This window comes from Mizuhopecten yessoensis, unplaced genomic scaffold (assembly GCF_002113885.1).
Source record: "Mizuhopecten yessoensis strain PY_sf001 unplaced genomic scaffold, ASM211388v2 scaffold10901, whole genome shotgun sequence".
Lineage (NCBI taxonomy): Eukaryota > Metazoa > Mollusca > Bivalvia > Pectinida > Pectinidae > Mizuhopecten > Mizuhopecten yessoensis.
Window position 1 is genome coordinate 282,831 of NW_018408778.1, and position 26,554 is coordinate 309,384.

Consider the following 26,554-nt stretch of genomic DNA (forward strand, 5'->3'; position numbering starts at 1 on the left):
GGCTGGATAGGGGGACATCTTATTAGTGGTGGCTGGATAATGTGACATCAGATTAGAAGTGGCTGGGTAGTGTGACATCAGATTAGAAGTGGCTGGGTAGTGTGACATCAGACTAGTAGTGGCTGGATAGTGGGACATCTGATTAGTGGTGGCTGGATAGTGTGACATATCAGACTAGTGATGGCTGGATAGAGGGACATCATATTAGTAGTGGCTTGATAGTGTGACATCAGACTAGTAGTGGCTGGATAGTGTGACATCAGATTAGAAGTGGCTGGATAGTGTTACATAGAAGTGCTGGCTGGGTTATCATGGCTTTATTGCATGTCATGTTACAAAATAAAGGACAAAGACATGTAGTAAGTTCCAACAACATTTTATTTGACCACTTCACCATGTATAACTAATTACTGAGAACAGGAATTAATTAACCAATATATATATATATCTATATATAGATATTGTATGATGACCTTTGTCATAATAATATGGATAATGTTGTACAAATAACATTAGGGATATATATTTAGTTGATATAAACTCTAAAATTTACAAAATCACAGCAAAATAGATGAACAAACTTGGAACATGGTGATTTTGTTTGCTGTAAAAAGTTAGAATAATAGGTGTAGCTTACAAACATTAATGATCAAGGGTAATAAAATCAAGTAGATATTTAAGAAAAGTTTTCTCTCAAATACCAATATCCCTTACAATACTTGAAGGTATTTACACTGTATGCCAAAAGCCCTAAAATTGGCTAATCTTTTGAATCACTCTCTATTCTGTCTTTTCGTATTGCAGAGTTATCTGCTCTTGTGAGCAGGTATTGATTGTTATGTCATTAGTTTGTGTTAGAAAATTACGCCGTTTTCTCAAAAATTTATGACGTTACTCTCATAAACAAATGACATAACAATCAATACCTGCTCACAAGAGCAGATAACTCTGCAATACGAAAAGACGGAATTGTAATTTTACAAGAAATAATGGAATTTCCAGAAAATATATATTGAAGAAGATATAAAACGGCTATAATTGATTGTGTTTTCTTCAGAGTTTACAGCAAACAAATCCTCCATCAAGTCAGGTTTCATGACAAAAGAGAATAAACTTACCATACCATGACCGTACATCATTGGAGAGATTTACCCGTACTGCACACAGATGAAAATTTGTGTTGTAAAATGGATGCACACTGGCTAATTAGGCATGACTTAGGTTGTATACAAAGTCCCGACGAAAGAACTGAACCTCTTAGGTCAGTTTTACATTGAGATATCTAATATGGTGGCACCAAATTGGTCCCAAGAAATCAAAAAGATTTTTATTCAAGGTTGATGAAAAAGATAACCAAGAAATGTTTTATAGTAAATAAGACACAATATCATGGTATGGTAATTTTGCTTTTATATAAATGGGAAAATCTAATGAGAAAATTCTATATATTCTGCTATGTGGTTCAAATGTAACAGGACAGTGCTAGAGTAGAAAATCACAAACAACTTTTCACAATATACATATCAATATTTCCTAACAACTCCATAAGTTCTCATACACAAAAACACTACATGACTTCTACCTGGTAACCTTGGAAACTGTTTAAACAGGTAAGTAACATCCAACTCATCCATACACACTATTATAGGAGGGAATAGCTTTGGATACTCCTGACCAGAAACACAAACACTGCAGTGTGTAAATAAATCATTCAATATTGTGTTAAATATAAAAAATGTTAAGTAAAACATGATTGAAGATGCCTACTTCTGTATTGCATTGATCACTCATAAAAAAAGATGTTTTATCCAGAATGACAGGTACAAATTGTTATAATCTGCAAAATGAAATACTGATATCATCACCAACATCTCCTTTCTACTGATAATTTACACAAAAACATTTTCCATAATTTCCAAACAATAATTGGTAAATTGTGAGATAAAAGTCATCAGGCTGAGAAGATAAGAAACAAACTTATTTTGCCTCCATGCATGCAGTTTTGTGTATAATGCACTTAAATCAGGTGATCATAGACTAGAGTTTGCATTTGAAAATAATACTTTCCAATATTTTATAATAAATTACAGGAATTGCACATATACCAATGTTTACAAAATCAAACATTATGAATACAAGACCAACATGATCAATACAAAAACAAATAGTTATGTGAAATATTGACTGTAATTGTGTTTATTGTGCATACCCTGTCAAATAGACATATTCAAAACATCTTAATTAAATACTGTAGAAAACATGAGATCTTAACCCTTAAATATTTGCAATTCAAATGTTTTTGCGTACCATGTGTTGATAAGTAATGATATGATTAGAGAAAAAAAACCAGTTTGATATTCAATATAACAAAACAAAGAAGAAATGAGGTGATCAGAGAATCACTAATTTTACATAAGGGTATCTAACATCTGATTTCTTCACTTCTAATCAACAATCTTACAATGATACAATTATATATAAAAAAAAGATCTCTTCTTCAGTTTACACATTTAATACAAGAATTAAGTGAATGATAATGCCTATTCTGATATGGTATTGATGCATAGTGTGTATTTTAGATGAACATATGCATTATCTCCCTTTGAAAAGCCCCTGAATAGGAGATGAAAACATCATGATGACAAGGCGTTACACACAAGTTCTAAAGCAGCCCTTTAACAAGGCAGTTAAGAAGTTGGGTCAGGTAAAGCTTGTGGTCACTGAGAGGTAAGCTAACTGGGTCAGGTAAAGCTTGTGATCACTGAGAGGTAAGCTAACTGGGTCAGGTAGAGCTTGTGGCCACTGAGAGGTAAGCTAACTGGGTCATGTAAAGCTTGTAGTCAGTGAGAGGTAAGCTAACTGGGTCAGGTACAGCTTGTGATCACTGAGAGGTAAGCTAACAGGGTCAGGTTAAGCTTGTGGTCACTGAGAGGAAAGCTAACTGGGTCAGGTACAGCTTGTGATCACTGAGAGGTAAGCTAACTGGGTCAGGTTAAGCGTGTGGTCACTGAGAGGTAAGCTAACTGCGTCAGGTAAAGCTTGTGGTCACTGAGAGGGAAGCTAACTGGGTCAGGTAAAGGCTGAAGTCACTGAGAGGTAAGCTAACTGGGTCATGTAAAGCTTGTAGTCAGTGAGAGGTAAGCTAACTGGGTCAGGTCAAGCTTGTGGTCACTGAGAGGTAAGCTAACTGGGTCAGGTAAAGTTTGTGGTCACTGAGGGGTAAGCTAACTGGGTCAGGTACAGCTTGTGGTCACTGAGAGGTAAGCTAACTGGGTCATGTAAAGCTTGTAGTCAGTGAGAGGTAAGCTAACTGGATCAGGTAAAGCTTGTGGTCAGCGAGAGGTAAGCTAACTGGGTCAGATAAAGCTTGTGGTCAGTGAGATGTAAGCTAACTGGGTCAGGTAAAGCTTGTGGTCAGTGAGAGGTAAGCTAACTGGGTCAGGTAAAGCATGTGGTCAGTGAGAGGTAAGCTAACTGGGTCAGGTAAAGCTTGTGGTCACTGAGAGGTAAGCTAACTGGGTCAGGTAAAGCTTGTGGTCACTGAGAGGTAAGCTAACAATCTATACCGAATCTATAATCTAGTGATGCAACTTGATTTTTTTCTTGGAACACAGTGATGAAATCTTATATATCATATATCCTTACAATCAAAGTCTTGAAATCCCCTAAATCAATTTCTAAGTTCAAAGACTCTGTATTTTTTATTCAATTTAAAACATAATATTAATTATGTATTCAGAAATTTTAATTCAAGAGCATTCTTAATAATTTAAAAAAAGACCAAAAAACAATTAACAATTAAGATAACCAAGTTCTTCTGCATGAAGCTGGCCATAGTATTTTGGCTGTGACAGAGGGATACTGATTTGGTTGCCTCCCCTTATCCTAAATATTATTGCAGATTCATTTTAAAACAAAATAGCCATCCAACATCATGGATGTAGTATTTAATTCAATATGAAATCTGTCCTAAAATAAAATAACCAGAAAAACTTAAATGGTATAGTTAATTTTTTTTTATCATTTATTACTACAGAATCTAAAAGAGCTCAAACATCTTTTTAACTACAACTACAGAGTCTACTACACATTCCTTGATTATTTAAAACATCAACTCATTAATAGTAATTATCAGAAATACACAATGGAAAATTACAACAATAATTCTATAGGGTTTTAATCCTTAAATCTAGGAAAAACTTTTTTTTATGTTTTATATAAAATCTTTCTGCATGTACAAATATTGCTGCATGTGCAGCTGATTTTACTAAATATCACATTTAACTCATTCACCACTGAAGACACATTTGAACTATTCCAATTCAAAGGTTGGGCTAGTTCATTATGAAATTTCAGTGGTAAATGAGTTAAGTTATTACCAAGGTTTCTTTCAGCAAAACTTTTCTTTCTATAAATATATTTTATTTAACTTGGTTTGCTTTATAACATGTTATTGGACATAAACTCCTCTTAATATCATGTAATTAACTCCTCTTTATATCATGTCCTTTCACCAGTTTACCAAAATATCACATGTAAAATTTACATGTTTAAATCCATAAAAACAATGGTGACTATTTTGTAATGACCCTGATAGTTTCTTACCTTGGCTTGAATTAAACAACAAACCAAACAAACAGTACAGGTGTAAGTGAGCTTTGTTTTATTACGACACGAGGTAATAATTGCTATGTATGTAGTATTTAAAATCTAATGTTTTAAAAAGTTACATTCATGCATATATACTTTGATTTTTATAGAAATGTCTTCACAGAGGAATAGTATTCTGTTAATGTCACATTTCACTTAATGTCACATTGTCCTCTGTTAATGGTACATGACATTAAGAGGGTTGATTTACATTGACTTCCATACATTTGGGCCAACTCCATTAATATTCACATTTCCAAATATGTCAAATTCTCCCTCACTGTGTCAGAATGACCAAGGGGAGGTTATAAAACTTACATAATTGGTCTAAATCTGCCCTTTACCTCAGATTTACTTAAAATCTTTTGAATGTATTTTTTAATCTGTTTTTTGCTTTGTACAATGGCGCTAAAAAAGTGTTGGTCCCTCTGACCAGAGACGTATAAAACCTGTACAAACATATACATCTCTGCTTTGACCTTGCCCTGTCATTCATACTGATAGAACTACAGTGCTTATGTTTTCATGATACCTGTACGCAACATTACATAATGTTTCTTGACTGGTTATGTTTTGAAAAAATTAAATTGAGATATGTTAAATCAAACTAGACAGTATGTTACTGTTCACCTTCGTCTGTAAGTTGTCACAGTGACATCCAAACCTGGCTTACTATCTGGGTACATGTACATAATGTATAATGAAGGGTCATAAAACCCTGTTGGATCAGCTTCCCATTATCATGAAAACTCAATGTACGCCTTTTAAACAATTCCAGAACAACACATTTAAGAGAATAAGTATATAAGATTTATCAGTAAGTGGTGTTACATGGGACAGCATTGTGATAGTACTTTCAACACTAGAGCCGACCTTAATTTGTGCCAAATAAGTAAAATTCAGCATTTTCCAGAAATTTTCCGTTATGTGGTACAAATTTCGAAATCATTAGCAAGTAAAATCAAGTGTACTTTCGACAATCCAAGTCTAGATAAACAAAATTCTAATGAAATATAATGAACTACACGTAAAACACCATCCTCCAAATTAAGGAGAGGCCCTGTAAGTAAAGCTGAGGTATGTTACTGTTTCTAGTGTTGAAACAGACATAACAATATATCTTTCACCTGAGCAACACTTTAATTCCTATTTTTAAACTAAAATTAACTTTAACAATCTGGACAATAATAACAGTAATGTACTACCTGATTGGGAAGTGTTTTAGTATTAAGTAACAAATTCTAGTAGTATTTAAAAAAAATATCTTAAAATTTGTGAATTCAGTAACGTGCGAGAGACAATGAAAATGTTGAACAAATACCTTATTACACTAACATTGACAATCTCTGTATGTACATCTGTCAAACAGTTCCTTTTACGCTCTGTATGAAAAGAATGTGACAAAAAATAAGAAACAACTTAACCATGTTCAGGTAGTTATGGCATGAATCACATGATATTCCGTATTTCTTCTGTGTAAGGCACTAACCCTCATAATACTAGGTGGGACTAAGTGTAGACAAATATTGACGTGACGATGACAGTTGTAGTCCTGAGAATTTCTGCCGTGCAGGAGGATCAATGGGACAGTGCTGTCACATGATGGCTTTTACCTGCGCAGGTTGCTACGGAGGCTGGAAACAGTAAAGATAGGTACATGTAGATAATCGAAGGAGACAACATACAATGTTCAAACAGTTAATATAAAACAGGAATTTTTATGACTATACACCACACCACAATTATAATCAGGTTTTGTAGGGTACAAACAGTACTTTATATGATAATTGACAATCTACTGTTAAGCTGGAAAACTCGATCTGTAAGCCATGGGCTAACTAAAATCATCTGTTTATAATAAATATATGATATACGGTAATGCTTTTCTGTTAAATACAATATATATTTCACAAGTGTAGTAAATGCTGAAATTTTTATATGAGTGAAAAATATTAGCGTATTCTGCCATATGAATGAACTATTAGTCAAAGTGAAAATCATTGAACTTTCTGTTAATTATGTTTTTGAACTTCCTACAACGACTAATTATAATAGCTTGATCATTTACTCAATACAAGCCTGTTCACATCTTTGAATGAACTAAACAGTAGTCTACAGTTTTATATCATTAGTTGATAAGATTTACTTACAAAATTGTTAATAATTACTAATTTTGAATGCACTACTTTTTATTTTAGCGGCTATAATTTCGTGTAATTCAAACAGGATTAACATTTTTTTTATTTTATTTTTTCCGATCTGACCTAAAGTTTACTGTAAAAGGAAAGTGTATGCAGAAAAGATGAAATAAAAATCCCTTTAATTTATACTGTAACTTCATCTGCATCTGAATTGAACAGAAGATCTTTAACTTTAAATATGATGAAGATGGCTGATATGAATTAAGAATGATTTAAGTCTGTCATTCCCTAGCATCCAGATCCCTACAGCTAGCCAACTCAACCCTTTAGCTAACAAACCAGTTTAACTATAGTTAAATCAACGTACATTGTTTGTGTATAAAGTAAAATTTTGATATTACATTTTTCCAAACTGAAGAATCTTATTGAAAATTTAAACTAGTTGTTGGTGACCATTGCAGCTAGTTCATCATTTTTACTAGTTGTTGGTGAGCCCTGCAGCTATCTAACCATTTTAACTAGTTCTTGGTGTTCCCTACAGCTAGCAAGAGCTTCCCTACAGCTGGTTAACTATTTTTACTAGTTGTAGGTGACATCTACAGCTAGCTTATCATTTAAACTTGTTACTGATGACCCCAACAACTAGCCAACTATTATAACCAGTTGTTGGTCACCCCTACAGCTAGTCAACTATTTTAACTAGTTTTTGGTCAACCCTACAACTGGGCCAACTATTATAACCAGTTGTTGGTCACCCCTACAGCCATCCAACTATTATAACTAGTTGTTGGTCACCCCTACAGTCATCCAACTATTATAACTAGTTGTTGGTCACCCCTACAGCTATCCAACTATTATAACTAGTTGTTAGTCACCCATACAGGTAGCCAACTATTATAACTAGTTGTTGGTCACCCCTACACCTAGCCAACTATTATAACTAGTTGGTAGTCACCCATACAGGTAGCCAACTATTATAACTAGTTGTTGGTCACACCTACAACTAGACAACTATTATAACTAGTTGTTGGTCACCCCTACAACTATTATAAATAGTTGTTGGTCACCCCTACAGCCATCCAACTATTATAACTAGTTGTTAGTCACCCCTACAGGTAGCCAACTATTATAACTAGTTGTTGGTCACCCCTACAACTATTATAACTAGTTGTTGGTCACCCCTACAACTAGCCAACTATTATAACTAGTTGTTGGTCACCCCTACAGCTAGCCAACTATTATAACTAGTTGTTGGTCACCCCTACAGCTAGCCAACTATTTTAAGTAGTGACATCTCACCTGAGTACACCAGATCCAACCACTAGGAGACTGTGTAGCCATATGTCCAAACCCTTCCTCCACCTGGTCTTGTCCCTGAAGAATATAAAAAAAAAGTATACATAATAAAGGATCTTACTACCTCCTGCAGATTAGATACGACCTCATGTGGACTAGATATATACTTCCTTGTGAACTAGATACCACTGAATGTGGACTAGATACTACCTCATGTGGATTAGATACTACCTCATATAGACTAGATACTCTTGTAAACTAGATACTACTGAATGTGGACTAGATACTACCTCATGTGGATTGGATACTACCTCATGAACTAGATACTTCAGTATCTGAACAGTATATTAATGCATTTGGATAAGATACTACCTCATGATACCATTGAATGTGGACTAGATACTACATTGTGTAGATAAGATCCTACCTCATGTGGATTAGATATTTCTTCGTGTGGACTAGACACTATGACATGTGGATTAAATACTACTTTGTGTGGATAAGATCCTACTTCATGTAGATTAGATACTTCTTCGTATGGACTAGATACTATGGCATGTGGATTAAACAATACTTTGTGTGGATAATAAAATATATATAATAGATACCACTGAAGGTGAACTAGATACTACCTCCTGCAGATTAGATACTCTTGTGAACTAGCGTGTGGATAAGATACTACTTCATGCAGATTAGATACTACATTGAGTAGATAAGATCCTACCTCACGTGGATTAGATACTCGTTAAAACTAGATACCACTTAATGTGGACTAGATACTACCTCCTGCAGATTAGATACTACCTCATATAGACTAGATACTCTTGTGAACTAGATACTACTGAATGTGGACTAGATACTACCTCATGTGGATTGGATACTACCTCATGAACTAGATACCTCAGTATCTGAACAGTATATTAATGCATTTGGATAAGATACTACCTCATGATACCATTGAATGTGGACTAGATACTACATTGTGTAGATAAGATCCTACCTCATGTGGATTAGATACTTCTTCATGTGGACTAGACACTATGGCATGTACATTAGATAGTTCTTCATGTGGAATAGACACTATGGCATGTGGATTAAACAATACTTTGTGTGGATAAGATACTACTTCATGTGTATTAGATACTTCTTTGTGTGGACTCGACACTATGGCATGTGGATTAAACAATACTTTGTGTGGATAAGATCCTACCTTATGTGGATTAGATACTTCTTTGTGGGGACTAGACACTTTGGCATGTTGATTAGATACTTCTTTGTGTGGATAGGATACTTCTTCATGTGGACTTTACACAACTTCATGTGGATAAGATACTACCTTTTGTGGATAAGATACTACTTCATGTGGATTATATACTTCTCATGTGGACTATACACAACTGCATGTGGATTAGATACTACCTTGTGTGGACTAGATACTACTTTGTGTGTATTAGTTACTAAATATATGCACTTTGTGTGAATTTAACCTTATATTAGTGGTCTAAGATACTATCTCATGTGGATTAAATACTACTTCATGTGGACTGGACCCTATTGAATGTGGATTAGATACTAACACACGTACATCTTGTGAAATAAATCTTAGATCCAGTGGTCTGATTACTACTTCATGTGGAATAGATACCACTTCCTAAGATAAAAACTGAGATTTACATTTTTCATAATAACTTACAACAGTACTAAATTAATCCATTTTTAATTTTCATAACTGTTTTCTTTTTCAAAATCTTTTTAGCAATTATCTACACACTAGATTACAAGTGATAATGTTATATTGTACTTGAAGATTTCCTCTGCAATAGCTGCTCATACAAATTTTGGACAAATCAGCACATAAGACACAACCAAGTGTTCCATGTTTGCTTTACACTGTATGTAATGTTTTTATTGTATTAATTCTGCTTCATTGTATGAATTAAGGTTTTCAATGTACTCTTTCTATGTATAAAATATAAATTGACAGAATGGATACCATAATTAAAGGAACACTGTGGTATTTTCTAATCAAACAGTTGGCTGTGAGGTCAGGCCAAGTGTATGTGCTGACCTTTGTACCACTGAAGACATATCTGGCCCAAGTTTCATGAAAGTGAATTGAAGTCAAATATAATTTCTAAACTTTTCTTGCTCCAATAACACTTTTTTATAAAAGCATTTAAGGAACTTCCATGGAAGTCAATGTAACTGGAACATGCTGACATTATATTATCTTTTCTGAATAGCATTACTGGTGAATGTGCGATATTGACATTATAAAGAATACTGATGCAAGGAAATTCAATTGAAATTGTTTATTTTAATTGATTATTCACATAAAACAGATGATGAGAACATTAACAGAGGCTATGTGACAATGATAAAAACAAGAATCACATGCAGAGATCAACAGACCTACAAGGATCAAATCAACAGCTAATCTGGCATAGTAAGTAAACAGGAAGAGCTTGATGAATTGCACCAATGATCCTACTCCCTATTATACGTGCAGGACACAAATTGTGTCATCAGTCATTCATAATCCGCAGCATTTAAGACACAAGCTGTGTTCTCAGTCATTCATACTCCCTGGTATAAGACACAAGCTGTGTTCTCAGTCGTTCATACTCCCTAGTATAAGACACAAGCTGTGCCATCAGTCGATCAGACTCCCTAAACTATAGACACATCTGTATATGTATATATAATATACATGGTACTTGCCCACCTTCAAAAATAAAATAAAATCTACATATATTGCTTTCATATGACATCATCTGTCACAGAACATTAGAATTTAAGTAAAATTTGCTGCTGTATCCGGAGTTGTTTAAAACTAATATTATATTAATATTATACCCATGTCTCTGCTTTGTCCTTTTTTTTTCAAAGAAAATATTTATGTCTTTAAAAAAATGGGTGGGACTTATAAAGGTTAAGAATGGTAATTCCAGACTGCTATTTAGAGATGAGAAGAGTGTGGATAAGGGTGGAAAATGGGAACAGGGGCATGTTGCCAACCAGAAGAAAACTGGGGAAGACAAAAGAACGACAGAAGATAAAATGAGAGGCCGGGCCATTGATAGCTCCAAAAGGAACAAGAATAAAGAATGGAAGCTATAAGATGATAACCAGCCATCACAGGTGTAGGGACCCTTTTTTCCCCATAACATTCAGGTTATAGCTAGAAAACCATAGTGTTTCTCTTACATGATTCCCGTTGCTGAACAGGGAAACAATTGCCGTAAATTGTGACATCACAATGGAAGATGCAGGTGTAAAGCATTGTTACACAATGTCGTAATTAAATGATTGAGCAATGAAATCATATCCAGGGTATTACCTGCTAGTGGGTAACCAAAAATGTTTACCGACTCCTAGCAGGTTTATCCAATGAGTCAGGAGTGAAGTAACCTAAAGTGGATGTGGGAGAAAGAAAGTAAAATCTTTGAAAATGATGAGCCAACAATCTTACTTGATGATTCTGATGTATATTTAAGTACACAGTACGTACCTCGTCAACAATACAATAGATGCTAAAAATGCTATGTAAATGACAAGTGCTCTCTGCAGGAAATTTAAAATGAAATTAATTAACCCTTTTTGATCTCTCAAACAACAAACTTTCCTTGCAGTAAACAGTTGTTTATAAAAAAAACACTGTTTGTTATCCCTGCAGGTATTTATCAAATATTCATCTTCAATCTGTGCAATGCCACCAAATAAGTTAATTACAAAGGACGCTAACACTCAATCTAAATGTGCTAAAACTAAAGCTAATTAGTGGAATTATAATTAGCAAGCAAACGTTTAAATAAAACAGTGGATAAGTGAGGTTTCCGATATTACAACTGTGATCTGATTTAAAGTTTTAAATAATGTAACAGAGGACCTGATTGGGCAGTAATAAATTTACCACAGGGAGGTCTCTGTAATTGGTTTGTAGCAGTCAGCAGTGTTTTGGTCAGTTCCCTGACCAATGGTCAGACACAATTATTGCTTCAGCACTGATAGTGAATCATCATTTATATGTGTGTGTTAACTGATCAATAGAAATTAAAGGAATAGCTCCTCCTAAGGACTGCACATCCTTATCTGACACACTTCATCTGCTATTCAGTTAACTAAACACTCCAAGCCAAGATTCCATCAATGAAAATATAATAAATACATTGGATGTTGTCTGACTGTCCACTCTGGGTTTGGAGAAATCCAATCAGTGGTGATAGGGTACTACTAGATCCTATCTCCTAGATACAACCACATTATTGATGGGTTTTTTTATCTAGTGAAGGGAGATAACTCATTCATGACTGGCTGAGTTAACTTTAAACAGATATTTCTTTTCTTTTCAAAACTATAAATAATGTATGGCACATTTGGAAAAAAATCTTTTAAAGCACATGTTAAAAAAGCAGCTTAATTCAACCTAAAAATAAAAATAAACAGCTACATCACATTCAATGAAATCCACAGTTCTATATAATGAAACAAAGCAGATTGTAATTCCACCAATCATTAGGTAACATAGTGTGCAGTCAAAGTTGATAGTGGACAACTTACAAACAACACCAATACACACAAAGTACATGCATCTTAAACTTCATTGATTTCTCCTCTGATTTATGTCAAAGTTAACATCAACTGTCAGAAAATGTAAAAATACATTAATCTAAGCCAGTTCTTATCAAAGCAAATATAAAAGATCAAGAAAGAATTTTCCTCAACACCTCAGTTCAACTTCTCCTTTACACCAATACCAAATCCAAAACATTTATGTTACCACCGTCACACATGTATGTTACCACCCTCACACATGTATGTTACCACCGTCACACATGTATATTACCACCATCACACATGTATGTTACGACTGTCACACATGTATGTTACCACCGTCACACATGTATGTTACCACCGTCACACACGTGGTATGTTACGACTGTCACACATGTATGTTACCACCGTCACACGTGTATGTTACCACTGTCACACATGTATGTTACCACTGTCACACATGTATGTTGCCACCGTCACACATGTGGTATGTTACGACTGTCACACATGTGGTATGTTACAACTGTCACACAGGTATGTTACGACTGTCACACACGTATGTTACGACTGTCACACAGGTATGTTACGACTGTCACACATGTCTGTTACAAGAGTCCCACATGTGGTATGTTACAACAGTCACACATGTAGTATGTTACGACTGTCACACAGGTATGTTACAACAGTCACACATGTGGTATGTTACGACTGTCACACATGTATGTTATGACTGTCACACATGTCTGTTACAAGAGTCACACATGTGGTATGATGGGCAATCGGTTTGAAATCATAATCAATATTCGGTTTGTAATCGGAAGTAGTAAACCGATCGATGATCAATTGCATAATCAGTTCATAATTTTATGGGACAGAATACCTAAATGAAATGAGAACACTACCACAACATCAATAGACAGAGTGTTTCATCACTATACACTAGGTTTCATTCTTTTATAATGAATGGATATCAAGCAACTTTTATGCATTTTTATCAATCATATAGTATAAATTATACCAATATGACTTTCAAAGCATACTTTACATGGAAGACATTTAGATACTTTGATTGCAATGAAGAACCTATTATATCAATGATGGAATTTGTAATAGATTAACAGAATTGGAAAGGGCAAACCGATCGAATTTTGATTATAATCGATCATCAGCCCATCACTAGTTACAAATGTCATACAGGTATGTTACGACTGTCACACAGGTATGTTACGACTGTCACACATGTATGTTACAACTGTCACACATGTATGTTACGACTGTCACACAGGTATGTTATGGTAGCCAATATCAGAGACAAAAATCTTTAAATCAAGAAGATTAAGAATTAGTTAATTTTTGAGGTTTTTAAAAATGTTTCAACTTTTTCCCATATAAATCTGAGGCCTTTTTCTTTTCCTTTTTTATATTTCATTCCAGCTTAATGAAGGAAACATAAAAAGAAAGAAAAAAGTGGAATTTCTTGAAAAAAAATGTCTTTGTTAACCTACATTTATCAAAACAACATGCAAATTGTATAATGAAAATTAGGCACAAAAATCAAAATCTACAGGAAAAACAAAAAAATTATAGCACCAGGTGAGGAAAATCAAATCTTCAAATTTCTTTACCTCTGATATAATTTACAGTTAAATAACATAATGCTTTAAATAATGAAGAGTTACTTCCCTTGCAATAGCCTTCTTGCATCATTTTGATATGAAAAATGCTTTACTTTAAAAATGTCTGTTTCTTCAGATCAGAGACAAAGAAATTCTTCAAAGGTGTTTAACAATCAAAAACATACCAAACAAATAAAATCAAACAAATGAACAGAAAACCAGTAAAACAAACATTAAGTAGTGTTACAGCAACAAAAAAATAACTTAAAATTGGTAAATTAAAAAAAAGTCTTTCATGCAAGCACCACAACAAGGCAGGGAGTGCTGGGTGGTGGCCTAGGATACCTGAATGACTTCTAGGCTGCCGTGTAGTGAGCTGTGACTGCCGCTCGATGATATGCTGCTATTCGATTGGTAGATATCCTGTCCCCCTCGGCAACGACAAGGCAAATTCTCAAACAGTGCTGTTGAAGACATTCTGTCTGCACATCGCCGTGGAATCTTTCCAAATGGTGTACAAATACAGTCAGATTCTGAAAGTTCCTGTTCTCCGTTTAGAATGTCATCCATGCTACGTGTTTTCCTACTTGCCTCATACACTTGTGTCCTAAACATGGCACTTTCCATGGCTGCTGTGATTTGTTTGTAAACCTCACGTTCAGAGTAACGTCCATAATGACTGCGGGTTGCACAATCTGAGTCCACAGAAGGCTTTGATCGCTTTCCATTCTGTACCATATACATATCAGATGCATCATCTTGTGATGTATTACTCCCAGAGCTAGGCGACTCCTGACAGTCTGATCCGAGGTCACATGTAGGATAGGTAGAAAACGCTATACTGGCAGGCCGTACCAGAGACTTTTTTGCCCTATTACCCTTTGACCTGAGCATGACCTTTGAGGTTGAAGGAGCTGTTGTTGATGAGGATAGTGTGCTGCTGACTACCAAGGGAGAGTCAAGAGGAGAGCCGATGTCCATTGAATTGCTACTGCCCGCTGACGACACTGTAATACTGGTAGTTACTGGCAGTGAAGGTGACATTGATGATAATGGTGATAAAGATGGCGATGAAGAATGTGATTTCGCAAAACAGGGCGTAAAGTTCAATTTGTCCAGAGAGGTAGATGGGAAATTGATAGCCTCTGAAATGTTTTCCACTGTGACAGTTTCTGTCCGCTCTGAGATCGCAGTTTCAAAATGGAGGCGAGCAAGTGCTGCAGATGGGGACTGGATAGTCTGAGAAGCTGCAGCAGCTGGACACAACTGACTCATCCCCAGCCCCAGTTTTTTAGATGTTGTCTGCTCTTGGGACGATTTACTACCATTGTCACTTGGTATTGGACTTGAGCCAGACACAGATGACGACACAGTGCTACTCACTGCACTCTTCTTAAGCCTCTCTGTCGTGTCTGATTTCAGAGATACTATTGGTGCCATTCCGAGCTGTAAGGAGAATGTTGGTCGAAGTTTTGGGATGGTAGTAGCAGTAGAAGTTTTAACTTCCCTGCTATTGAATCCTGAAAAATCTTTCATTGTCATTGTTTCTAATGATGAAAATTCATTATCTGAAAAGCAGTTCAGTTCTGCTGGCCTCAATGGTGAATACATTGCACTGTTTTTGTCATTGGATGCTTCCTTACTGTCAGAAGTGGACACATCCATTTTTTCATTTCCAGATGATAACAATGTCATACCTAGAGATCTGTTGACACGATTCGCTTTGCCAAACTTAGTATGTTCATGAGATGATCCAAGGGTTATGAGGGAACCCTTTTCTTGTTCCAATAAAGACACACTATGCCTTGAGGGTAATTTGTCTTGGTCTCCTTCATTAGAAACTGAATTCCTTGAGTCTATAAATGTGCGGCTGTTAGATTCTGGTGAAGGGAGTGTTATAGGAGATAAGGACAGATGGAATGCTTTGGTGGAGATTCTGCGTTTAGATGACACAAAACTTTGAGACATCACTGATGTAGAGCTAGATGACACCTCTGTATCGTGCACTAAATGCTTTGTCACCTCTACAGAGTTTTTCCCCGTAATTGTCCTATCTAAATCAAGAATACTGGACTTCTGTAACGAGGGTGATGGTGAATCGGTTGCCATAGAAACAGATCCGGAGTCTCCTTTACTGGACTGTTCTGAGGGTGGTTCTATAGAAATGGACAAATCACAAGGTCTTGATGGTTTATGGGACACCGACTGAATTGTAGATTTCTGAACGTCATCAACGGATGGTGACAGTACTGGTGATAATGGTAATGTGAAAGGCTTGGAGAATTTTCTTCCAGGTGAAACAGATAAAGGAGAAGTAACTAATGTGCGTTTCCGTTCTATCACAACATGTTTAGAATTGTTACAACTACTGCTGCTTGTTTCAGTGGTAGAGGCATTTACAGATGTCACAAGGTTCTGAGATGGTAGTGTCACAGGCGACAGGGGTAATGTAAATGTCCGCATGCCAGCCGTTTTTGAGCGAGGAGATGAAGCAATTACTTGACTTTCTGTTTCTGTGTTGTTCTCTTTATTGAGAGATTCCGGACAAGCAATACTTGATGAACTTACATTTGTAAGTCCAAATGGGAATGGAGGCATTTCTGAACATGGTGTCATGGCAACTGGAGATTCACAGTGTGGATGAAGAGCCTGAGCGAACGAACTAGAGCCACGACTGAATGTCTTTGGACTACATTGGGACTGGTCTGACTTGTCACTAACAGTGTTCATTTTAACAGCACTATTATAACTCATGTTGAAGTCACGTCCTGTATGGCCAAGGTCAAAGTTGTGCGACACCGATCTCTTCATGCTTCTGATTGGCTGGGACAGTCCGAGAACTAAGTCACCTCCTCTACCTTCAGCAAAAGGCAGGTTGTCATTATTATCCCTTTTATGTCCAGAACAAGGTAAAGACGCCTCCTGAGTGGCCATAGAAGAACCCATCAGATCAAATGAGAATGGTTTTTTAAGTTTAGCCACAGGTGATGAAGGGCTACGCAAGTCCATTGCCATAGACACATTTCGCACCTCGCTTGGTCGACTAAATGTGTCTCTTTTAGGCTTTGATTCTTCATTATTTCTGAAATTCTTTTCAAATTCCAACAACTGTCCCAAGAAGTTGAAATTCGGAGAGATCGTTGGTCTTTTGTCCTTGACGTACCTTAAACAGTGAAAAAAAGAACTAGTTAATGACTTGTAGAATTTATAACAACCTTCCAGTTTTGTATTTTAGTTAATTTCTAATATGGTGACAATACGCTTATTTTTCATGAATATTGCATACAAAATTATATTTTTTAAACAAACACCTGAAGAAAACTGCACAGTATGACTGAAATCAGGGATCAAACTCATGTCAACATTATTTGGTAAAAAAAAATAATAATCTCACAATGATAAAATGTGATACTACAATTCATATCGACAATATTTTGTTGACCTTTTTTTGCCCAACATGATATTCTGTGATCCTACAATCACATAAATTATTGTTATTTTCCCTGTAACACAAACACCTCAGCACATTATCAGCTGTTCAATGTTGCATTTGTAATGTTGATAAATTTGTACCTGTAAGCATCATCAGAGGACATGTTTAAATGCTTCATGACGTAAGCGATGGCTAGTGTTGGTGACCGCGAGATTCCGGCTAAACAGTGGACCAGCACGCAGCCATTGGCCTCTCGCACTTTGTCTGAAAAGGACAATATTGATTGAGTTGCAGACAAAACAACAGGTGCTTGTGATAGCCAATCACACATCAAATCAAATGAATTACTCAACATCCAACTTAACCATTACAAGCCATCAACTGTTTGATGTGTTTTATTTCTAGTATTGAAGTCAGTTTAGTACCATGGACATCCCAGAATATTATGAATAGGTTCAACATTCACCTCCAAATATTGGTTTTTATAAAACTTCACTTAAGGAATTGATGATCAATATTGATTTCTTAACAACTTAATTGCCCAGGAATCAAAATCATAACCTTTTTCCAGAACAATTTGAATAGCTTGTATGCTGAATAATGTTTACAGCAGAGGGACAAAGATTAAAAAAAAAATATGATATATTTTTAAATGTGTGCAAACAAGATTTAACAATGATTTAATCTATTTTGAAATTCACACAAAGTTTACTTGAAATGAAATTATAATCTGTAAAGGAATTTGGAGATTACAGCACTGCCAAGTTTTCTAAATGAAATTTAAATTTCAACTTGACATAATCCTATCTGAACATTCCTTCACCAATCTCTTTATAAGCTGATTTTTAAAATTCCCTGAGGTGATTATGATTGTGTTTGACATTTAACTACTGAAGAGTTTAACAGTAATCCAATTAACACAGAGTTCCCTATCAGGCCCCCTTCTCCTCAACATCCAATTATCAGTATCACCATTATTTTCTTCACTTTTGAAAAATGATCACACCATCTACATACCACTTAAATCACTACTATTTTTTTCAAGTTTATGTCTTTATAAAACATTAATTCATTACCAAAACGTTGATGTACTAGGTACTTAACTGAGAGGAAGGTATGAAATAACTAATACTAACTAATGATATTAATATCCTATGATTGTATACCATTTACATAAATTGACATGTACCAATAGTTCACTGTTCATTTAGCATGGTGTTTTTTTCAACCAGCAATATTTCCCTTTCCTTAAAACAGAATAGTAATAAATCTTTTAATTATCATGTTCTGATAGATGATCTTCAATGTTCAAAGGCCCATGACAGAAGGTGTGAGGCTGAGGTAACTAAGCCTTACAAATCCTACATAGGGAGGCCTCCAGTACATGACTCACCATCCCTCCACACAAATACCAGATAAAACTGTATTAATATTCTAACTTTCTCTGACGTCAAAGGAATCACTTTCCAGTAGTTGGAGGTAATTCCCAGCAGAAGACAGCGCCCTATACCATGTCCTGTGGTTTTCTGCAGTAGCAGGGATTCCTATTTATTTATATATTATTACAGAACCTTTGCTACATTTGGGTCTCTGTTGTCTAAAAATATCTCTGGAGTGTAGTGTAGACAATTAATAAGCATGTGAAGCATTTATCCTGGTTATATGGTGCAAAAATACCCTGATATCCCTTCTATTGCAGCCCTAAACTTTTAATGAATAGCACGTTTTTTCCCACAGATGCTTCAGACATTAAAAAACATCAACATTTACTTAATAATAATTTGATTGGCAATGTCAATTATTTTTGCTATCTGAATAAATCAGCTCCCGTGTTTCCAAACTAGGATACTAACCATACTATCACTGTACAATATTCACCAGTACCCAAAACTACAGCCAATGATGCTACATATCCATGGGGTAGAGCCGGCCATCAGAGATAAAACAATACTACCTACTGACATTGGCATTACCAATTACTTTTTTGCTGTCAAGGCACCTTTCTTTGTGCAGACCACTAGAAACCTGAGGCTATATATAGGAATGTTCATGTTGGTAACAAGGGTATAATGAATAGCTGATAATCATCAGGAGGAAATTCTACTTCTCCATTATGTCAGTTTCACATGCAACATCTACTTCACTGATGTATCAGCTTCAACACATGACAAAAACCATATCACATGAAGCTAGAGATAAGTTAATCCTGCTCCAATGTTTAATACGATTTCCTGTTTGGTACCCGTTACTATGTGTTCTGGGTGTATTCCATGTTACTTTTTCTCTGTTACTTTTTTGCTTACATTAATCTTGGACTTATTGAACTTGAATGCAATAATTACACTCAACATCTATTAACAGTTCCTTTTGTTATGTTACCCTTTATTAACCTTGTCATTTTCCCCTTTTTACCCTTCATTATTATTTTCATATCAAATTTCACAGATATGAGATTGAATATTACCTAAAAATTGGAATGCTTCCTCGAAGAATGGCATCATCTTAGCACTATAGTTGTCGTTGACTGGAATGCGGAAGAAGTGTCCCTCTTGTATAAAGGGGGGCTGGGGACAGGTGGTGCTCACATTCAGTATGTAGGAAATGTCATTCACCTGTGAGCAGAAAATACAGGTATTCCACAAATTGATAAACTGATTTTATACAAAGCATCAGGCATTAATAATTGAATGCTGTACGTGAAACATTACTTACTGAAAACAAAATGTTATGAAACACAAGATATTAATAACTTAATATTATGAAACATGAGCTATTAAAATAGAATGAAAAGGTATCAATAATGAATATTTATAAAACGTTATGTTTGGATAATTAAGTATAGCATTGAAGAAATAACTTTTATTTCACAAGCTGAACAACAATAATACAGCTTATGTCATGACTTCCGTAAAACTGTATTTCAATACGGGATAATTGGTTTATTGAAATGATGTTAAAATATCATGCTGACAGCAGTGTTATACATATTTTATTAACTTATTCAACAGCGTCTATAGCTGTATATATTAAATCAATGCCATGTAAATTGTACACTTCTACCTTTATAAATCAATATAGTTCCCCTATTTAGAAATGTTTCATTTTTACAAATATAACTGAACATCCATTAAAATCTAAATACAAATTGACACCTTCCCCATTACAATGAATCAAATGTGACAAATATAAACATTACAGACTGAAAAGAGGAAACAAAAACCCAATCCATTGGGATGATTCATAGGAAAAGAAACTGAATAGATTATATAGATAAGCAACAAGAATTTAGTAATTATATTTTTTTAAACTTGAACTGGAATACATATATGATATCCTAAAACTACTGTGCCATACCTGCAGGATGTCCTAAGACATATGTGAGGTACATGTATCAATATGACATCCTAAGACTAGTATCACATACCTGTTAAATGTCCTAAGTCTTAACCCTTACATGTCCTAAGACTAGTGTGACATACCTGTACAATGTCCTAAGAGTATTATGATGTACCTGTACAATGTCCTGAGAGTACTATGATGTACCTGTACAATGTCCTAAGAGTACTATGATGTACCTGTATGATGTCCTAAGAGTACTATGATATACCTGTATGATGTCCTAAGAGTACTATGATGTGCTTGTATCATGTCCTAGGAGTTCTATGATGTACCTGTATGAGGTCCTAAGAGTACTATGATGTACCTGTATGATGCCCTAAGAGTACTATGATGTACCTGTATGATGTCCAGATACTATTGTGACATACCTGTATGATGTCCTAGGAGTACTATGATGTCCCTGTATGATGTCCTAAGAGTACTATGATGTACCTGTATGATATCCTAGGAGTACTATGATGTACCTGTATATGTCCTAGGAGTGCTGTGATGTACCTGTATGATGTCCAGAGACTGTTGTGACATCCCTGTATGATGTCCTAAGAGTACTATGATGTACCTGTATGATGTCCTAGGAGTACTATGATGTACATGTATATGTCCTAGGAGTACTGTGATGTACCTGTATGATGTCCAGAGACTGTTGTGACATACCTGTATGATGTCCTAAGAGTACTTTGATGTACCTGTATGATGTCCTAAGAGTACTTTGATGTACCTGTATGATGTCCAGAGACTATTGTGACATACCTGTATGATGTCCTAAGAGTACTATGATGTACCTGTATGATGTCCTAAGACTAGTTTGACATACCTGTATGATGTCTTGAGACATGGCATCACGGTGTGAGCCCAGGTATAGGAAGGATAGTATCCGAGTGGGCCCCACATTGCTGACAGGCATACATGGCTGGGACAGTGATGTCATGGGAGCACATTTGTAGCTGCTTGTGCCTTTGTTTTCACACAACATTGGATGCATGGCTTGAAAAGCCAAATATCCACCTGCGAAATAAATCATTAAATATTAAATTCAGCTTTAATTCCTTTGTTTTGATAATTAACCACAGACAGTTTTCATTTCATTTATCAGTAACCAAGATTTTTCAAATTAATTTAACAAAATTTAAAACCTTTAAAAAATTAAAATGAGTTTGATATTTGAATTATTTCAGTAGACAAATCTTATTGTCATTTTTTGGACGCATTAATCTGAATAACTGTTTAAAAATTGCTGAAGAAGAATTTTTTTCATTTGATATAAAAATTCCTTATTATAATTTATGCAAACAAGCTTGGTGTCTGTGGTCAATGAACAAATCTAATATTAAATATTATGAATAAATTAAACCTGGGTTGGAAAATCTTGATTTCCTTCCTAAGATATTATAACTCCTTTCTCTACGGTGATGCAGAGAGGATTAATCATATGCAAATGAGCTTTACCATATTTGGAAGTTTCACCCAATAAGCATGAAATAAGGCACAAGACCCCCTCCCAGGCACCCTCCTCACAGGGATGCATTTTTTTCCCACACAGTCCCTGGGCCCTAAGACAAAGTCTAGATTAGACAAAGCAGATTGTAAGCCTAGAATTACCCCTACCCTGCTCTGTAGGGCTAAGCAGTAACAAACATATGTGACAAGGCATTTGAACTCCATCAATCTCTTCTACAATGACACTGGGTAGCTAGTGGGCCCTAGATAATCTCCACCTACACAAACACATCAACGCTCCACAGCCATTATGACATAAGCATGATCAACATGAAGCCGAGTTCAAAAGTTCATGTACAAAAATAAATTATCAAACGGTTGCTAATAAGAATACAGTATATAATGATTTAAAATGGTTGATTTTGTCTTTATGTATCAACTATCAACATATTTTATCATTTACTCATGATTTTGGTATTTACAAAATTTTCAGGTCTTACGCAATGAGACTGTTATCCTTTATTTATGGTGTTATGCAAGTTCTTGCCACACAGTGTTGGTATCCCAGAGACAACAGGGCATTAAAGCTCCTAACTTATCAACCTTATCTTTGAAAGGTGTGCATAGAAAAATCACAACACTGAAATCCCAGAAGACCCAAGTCTTATAAATATCCATGTACATGTAGTGCTCACCAGGTTTCTATTCTGCATAAGATTAAGAAAATTGTTCTTTGTAACTAAATTTATGCAATTATCAATAAACTCAAAAATAAGAACATTAGTTACAAATTATTTGAAATCTTTTGTAGTTTTCAATCATAGTTACATTGCATCAGAACATTTATGCATCACTGAAAATCTTAAAGACTATCAATGAGTCAGATAAAGGAGACCAATAAAATGTCTTTATTTTACGCTGAAAAATTCTGGTTTCCATCGTTTTCAACCAAGTATGTGTCACACTCATGTGAAATGCACATGCTGAGTACCCCTGTGTGGCCACCACGCGACCTACTCCTGCAAACACTATTTCTTAGTCATTTTCCAGTAACAGCTGTTTAACAATGATTTTTTATGATTCAGCTCTGAGCCAATTAAAGATTTTCATACCCAAGCAAAACTAGGGACCAATGATACAGCAAGAATAAAAGAGCTGTTCCTTGCAAGGAATGCTACCATGCACCACCAATGGTCTGTTCACTTGACTTGCAAAATATACTTCAACAAAACAATTTCTCTAAAACATCTTGAAGTAATTTTCAGTGTATCCAATTTCTTTAAAACAAGGCACATTTTGAAACACCAATGGGTTCTGACAGCTTGGCAGCTAGAGGACACTTCCCATCTATGGTTTTGTAACAGTTTTTTAAATTAATAAAACGATCAAAAAAAGTTTTAAATTGTTTGTAATTTTATCATTAATTTAGGGCCCACACTTGTATCTTCAATAACAATGGTAGGTTAAAATTGTACCTTCTCCACATTTTTTTACTTCCACATATTTACTGATTTTTGTACATTCCAAACAAATCTCATTTTCTAATTGTATGGTGTATAGGTTTAAGAAAGTATTACACATGATCATTTACAAAATGTTCAGGTCTTATGCAATGAGATTGTTATCCTTCATTCATGGTGTTATGCAAGTTTTTGCCACACATACAATGCATCCAGTATCTAAAATAATTCCAGCATCATCTTTGATCAAACCAGCGATGGAACTTGTGAACTATATATACAGTATACTAAAATAACTACTAGCCACATCCTAACCTTTTAGGTCATAATTCCTCCAAACTACTCATTGGCACACTAAACTAATGGTAAAACTTGGAAGTTTTCAGACACACCTGTATTGCAAAACTAGAGTTGACAGTAAATATACCTGTTCAGACAGTGATAACATTTTGAATGCGTCATCGTGAATTTCACATTTAAATTTATACACAAAGATAAAATGATATAGACTTCATGCAAAGTAGATTAGCCCTTCCTCATTTGTAGAACTTATGGCGGATATGAGGAAACAACCTATTCCGTGAAACAATGAATACCCGATAAGTGTTATAAGCTACAACAGTTAAGTAATGACATCACTCTCCATTTCCTCCTTACGTCAGAAAAATATCAAACCAGAAAAAGAATGTATGTACAGGGGTTGTCAAGATCACCAATCCAGGATTGGGAGCTATGAGTCACCCCCTGCTGATCAAGTCAATAAAACTCCATGACAGGGAAAAAATAAATGCACAAAAAAAATCATAATATTATGGTTATATATACACTTCCAAGGAGAAAACCAATTTTGCAATCAAAGACTTTTTTGAATAATTACCTGTTGTAGTCGTCATAGGAACAAGAACATCATATGTGTATCCTCCACATCAAGTTGGCTCACAAACTGGGCCAACAGTTCTCGATAATGAAGCAACTGAATATTCCCTACTGCCAATTATTGGGAAAACCACCTGTTGCTTGGAGCTAGGTGTCTACACAATGCCATACTCCATGCTATGTATATACCCAGCGGTCAGTTCTGACCAGCAACACTGGAGATTTCTGTCTTGGACAGTATTGTCCAATATACAACCCTGGACTCAGCTGACAAAATAAACACCGGAATTTCCTCAATCAGCTGATCACAAAACTTCCAACTTAATCTTCCTTCAGAGCAAAGTTCCAAACTTTCTGAAATTGACACTCTTCTTTGATTTATTACCGACACCAACTGACACCTGTAGAACACGATCACATATAAGTTGTGGCCGCTATTTCCGACTGGAGAGGGTTGGTAAGGAAGCTGGATGTGGGATCCCACGGAGCTGTTGTTGTTGTGTGTGTGTAGGGTGAGCCATACTAGATCTGACTGTAGGCATGAGTCATCACCAGCTCTCCACCACCACCACCACACAACACAGCTGAGCTAGAGGCCTGCCTGGGGGTCTCTCACACACGTGCTTAGTATCAGGGTGGACACACTCAAACACCCAAACAACAAATGTTTCAGGCTTTTTTTATTAATGAGTTTCAATATTTCCTTGTAGCATATCCTGTTTTTCTAACTAAGTTCTAACAGATATAATTTGTCATTCTCCTTCATTTCCTCTCTATGTGGTCTCTACATTCAATTTGTTTATGCACCAAACTTATTTAAACTAATTTACAAAACCACTTTCTAATCTAAAATTTACGACAGGGTGGAATCAGGTATCATCCATAATTTCTGAATTAGCAATTTACTGCATACCTGGTAAGTAGGGTAAAATTTTCTCCCAATTAATTATCTTAGTTGAACCATAAAGCACATGTGTAGAACAAATTACATTTAATTATTTATAAGTTATCTCTAATTAAACTTCTTATTTAATTAACTTTAATTTAAATCAGTTTTAAAATGGCAGCTCATTTACGAAGAAATTTAAATCAATAGATTATTGAATTCATATACCAGAATAAATAGAAGTAAAACTTTAAAGACAATTACAATTTAGTGTTTTTATTTTTCATTTGTGTAGTTTTCAAATCACCAAAAATATATAAAAACAAAATTTGTTACGAATCAGTGTGAAAGTTGCCAGCAGCATGTCCCTGCACACAGCTCCTATTTACTTCAGTTAACCTCTTTGTGGCATGTTTTCCATAATATTAATGACTAGTGCATGCTAGGGATGTTTATTCTCCCCCCCCCCCCCCCCTTGACTTCAAATTAATGAAGGACAAATTAATTCCCTTTATGAATCATGCATGCCCTTTGGTAGGTCCTAGGGTAGTTAATCTGACCAATGACTGACCACTACACACCTGACTATAAAGCTTCAGTCCCTGGACATCAAATAGCAAGCTGTCCCAATAACCACCCAACCCACCCAGACTTTTCAATCTACTCTTAACAGTTTTGATTTCCCTTCATGAATCATCAGTCACCATGATCACACCAGCTCTGTTTCTAGTGTAAACTGGTCAGCACAGTGGAGGCTAGAACAGTAGAAAATGTCCAGAACTTTCATGGAAAATTGTTAATCATAT

The 26,554-nt window shown here is 35.4% G+C and overlaps 1 protein-coding gene across 6 annotated transcripts in view; it reads right to left on the reverse strand.

The window, feature by feature from the left end:
* Positions 1-900: 900 nt before the first annotated feature.
* Positions 901-26,554, reverse strand: part of LOC110463401 (mucin-5AC-like) — a 115,073-nt gene continuing 89,419 nt past the window's right edge. For 4 of the 6 annotated variants that reach the window (XM_021517966.1, XM_021517967.1, XM_021517969.1 and 1 more), the window contains 6 exons: positions 21,904-22,094; positions 20,155-20,302; positions 17,831-17,954; positions 14,603-17,420; positions 8,091-8,165; positions 901-6,284 (listed from right to left, as the gene is read on the reverse strand). In XM_021517966.1, the coding sequence (XP_021373641.1) occupies positions 6,276-6,284; positions 8,091-8,165; positions 14,603-17,420; positions 17,831-17,954; positions 20,155-20,302; positions 21,904-22,094 (3,365 nt within the window). In that variant the 3' untranslated portion in view covers positions 901-6,275. Of the gene's footprint in view, positions 6,285-8,090; positions 8,166-14,602; positions 17,421-17,830; positions 17,955-20,154; positions 20,303-21,903; positions 22,095-24,301; positions 24,535-24,863; positions 25,501-26,554 lie in introns of those variants that run through there. The other 2 variants (XM_021517970.1, XM_021517972.1) reach the window with 2 other exon arrangements.